The 2,278-nt window shown below is 42.6% G+C and overlaps 1 protein-coding gene across 1 annotated transcript; it reads right to left on the bottom strand.

Moving 5' to 3' along the window:
• Positions 1-691: 691 nt before the first annotated feature.
• Positions 692-2,020, bottom strand: LOC116382610 (probable N-acetyltransferase camello). Its single transcript, XM_031845797.1, has 2 exons — positions 1,982-2,020; positions 692-1,443 (listed from the first exon to the last, which is right to left on the bottom strand). Exons 1-2 carry the CDS (start codon positions 1,998-2,000, stop codon positions 692-694), a joined length of 771 nt encoding a protein of 256 aa, XP_031701657.1. The 5' UTR covers positions 2,001-2,020.
• Positions 2,021-2,278: the final 258 nt, after the last annotated feature.

Genomic DNA, 2,278 nt, shown 5'->3' with positions numbered 1-2,278 from the left:
CACACACACACACACACACACACACACAACTCTTTCAGCTCCAAAGAATTTTAAACCTCCAAATGTCCTGATACCATTGCATTTTTCATTGGTATTTTAAGCAAAGAGTTGTGAGGTCTTAGAAGTCAGCTGGCATTAATTCCTCCGAGGCAGAGGGATTCAGCTTCTCCCTGGAAAGAGGCTTAAAAAGAAAGTTCTACTGCTTCCAAATGACTTAATTTCTCCTTTCTCACATATATATTTTGTATTCCTTATTGGATATGAGAACAATAATTTAATGTGAATAGTCTGTTCTGCTTAATGTCTTAGAATTAATTTAATAATTATTGAGACGTATTGTTCATTTGTGTGCGATTAATACGTGAATGTGACTAACCAGAGAAGCTGACTAATTGGCTCGTTGTTTTCCATGGTTGTGGGCAATGGACTGTCAGGGGTGCAGGTGGATACATAATACATCAAGGCAAGAAGAAATACAAGGAAACTGAGGTGATTAATGCTGCTTTGTTAAAAAAACATGACATTTAATATATCTTTTTCAAACTACCATGATAACCAGCTAGAGATATGAGCGACGGAATATCACTCAACAGAAAGATTTGTGCATTAAATCAGACAAGAAGCATAAATTAACTGATATTTTCTTAATGTACAGTGGAGGGTTGTGTCAGGTTTAGAGGTCTAACATTCATCAAAAAAACTTCTCCATTCGCATCACATTTATTCTGGCCAGCTTGGAGAACCAGCGATTAGCGTGCGAGTCGCTGTGGGATGCAGTTTGAACAAAACCAAATTTTTGGTACAGGGAAATGGCAGCCGTCTGTGGCGAGCTGACGTCCAGAACAAGGCGGCCGTATCCTCGCTCTTTGCAGAAATCAAGGGCCGTCCTCGTCAACTGTGAACCCAGGTTTTTGCGGCGCCACGGAAACACCACAACCATGTGGGACATCTCGCCGTAACTCCCATCACCAGCATCTTGGGTAAACTCTGAGCCTCCTCCCATCGCTCCTCCGTTCCGGTCATCGAACCGTTCCCCTTCCTCCCCTCCCGCTTTCCCCGTCACCGCCACCATCCCCACCACCTTGGACTGGCCGTTGGCGTCTGCCTCTGCCACCCAGAAACCGTTATCTGGGTTTTCCAGGTAGTTGGCTCGAATGTCAGCCATGTCTGCGCTCAGCTTCCTCGTCACGTAGCCGTCGTAGATCTCGTGGCAGCAGTAATAAATGAGGCCAGCCCATGCACTGCCAAAGAGCAAAGCTTGGAAGTAGGAGCTGCCTCCAAGAACATAACCAGCCATGGAAATGCTCAGAGCAACGCCAATGTGGTCTGGGTGGCTCATGGCCTTGAAGAAAGCCGGGTATACATGTTCACGTATCCCGTCGCAAAAGAGCGACATGACCACATGTTGATCTGAGGGTCTATATTCCCTGATGGAGAATTGAACTGTATGTTTAAGAGGAAGACAAGGAAAGAGAGAGAATGAAAGCTCAGTGAGACTAATCTGCCTCTTGTTGCAATAGGAAATTCCTGCTGGATTTCACAAAGGGCTCAATACGCTCACATAACTTGTTGTTGAGGAGAAAACAAATAATCAATACACCTCTTACAGGATCTAAACCTTTTCATTTCTGATTTGACTCTATTCCGCATGAGCATAAAGCCCGGCACTTGCACAGGACAACCCGAGGAGAAAATCATAATCACATTATTGAAGCATTGTTTTTCTTAAGATTTCAAGAGTCAGAAGCAAAACAATTAAGTCTCAAAAGTGCCAAAGAATAAAAATCAGAGTGAGGTGAACAAACTGACGAAACAAATGAAAGGTCTTCAGTGAAAATATGTTATGTGTCATCTAGACATGTAAGTAGTGCCATTCATTAACACCCTAGCTGTCTTATTAGTTCTCTTGTTCGTAATCAATTTGACTACTTGAAAAGAAAAAAAGGAATAAAATATTAACATAATCAGAACATCAACTTACAGTTATTTTTCTGGGCCATGCCGACTCTTTCCCCCTCGTCTTTCGCTCACTCTGAAGGACTTAACGCTGCTGCTCCCCCTGAACGTAAACTACAGATTGTGATAATCAGCCATTCACAAAAGGGGTTGAAATTAGCCTGAGCATGAGCACCCACCACATGAACACACACACACACACACACACACACACACACAAATAAAACTTTTGGACCTTACACCACTTTGAAGTACAACTGCTTCTGATTGTTAAAATGATTGATTATAATAGAAATTGAACAGTGAGATTGAAATAACGGTG

This window comes from Anarrhichthys ocellatus, unplaced genomic scaffold, assembly GCF_004355925.1.
Source record: "Anarrhichthys ocellatus isolate YVR2014 unplaced genomic scaffold, GSC_Weel_1.0 scaffold5, whole genome shotgun sequence".
Taxonomy (NCBI): domain Eukaryota; kingdom Metazoa; phylum Chordata; class Actinopteri; order Perciformes; family Anarhichadidae; genus Anarrhichthys; species Anarrhichthys ocellatus.
The sequence above is the reverse complement of the archived record's forward strand: the minus strand, read 5'-3'. Positions and strand labels throughout refer to the sequence as shown.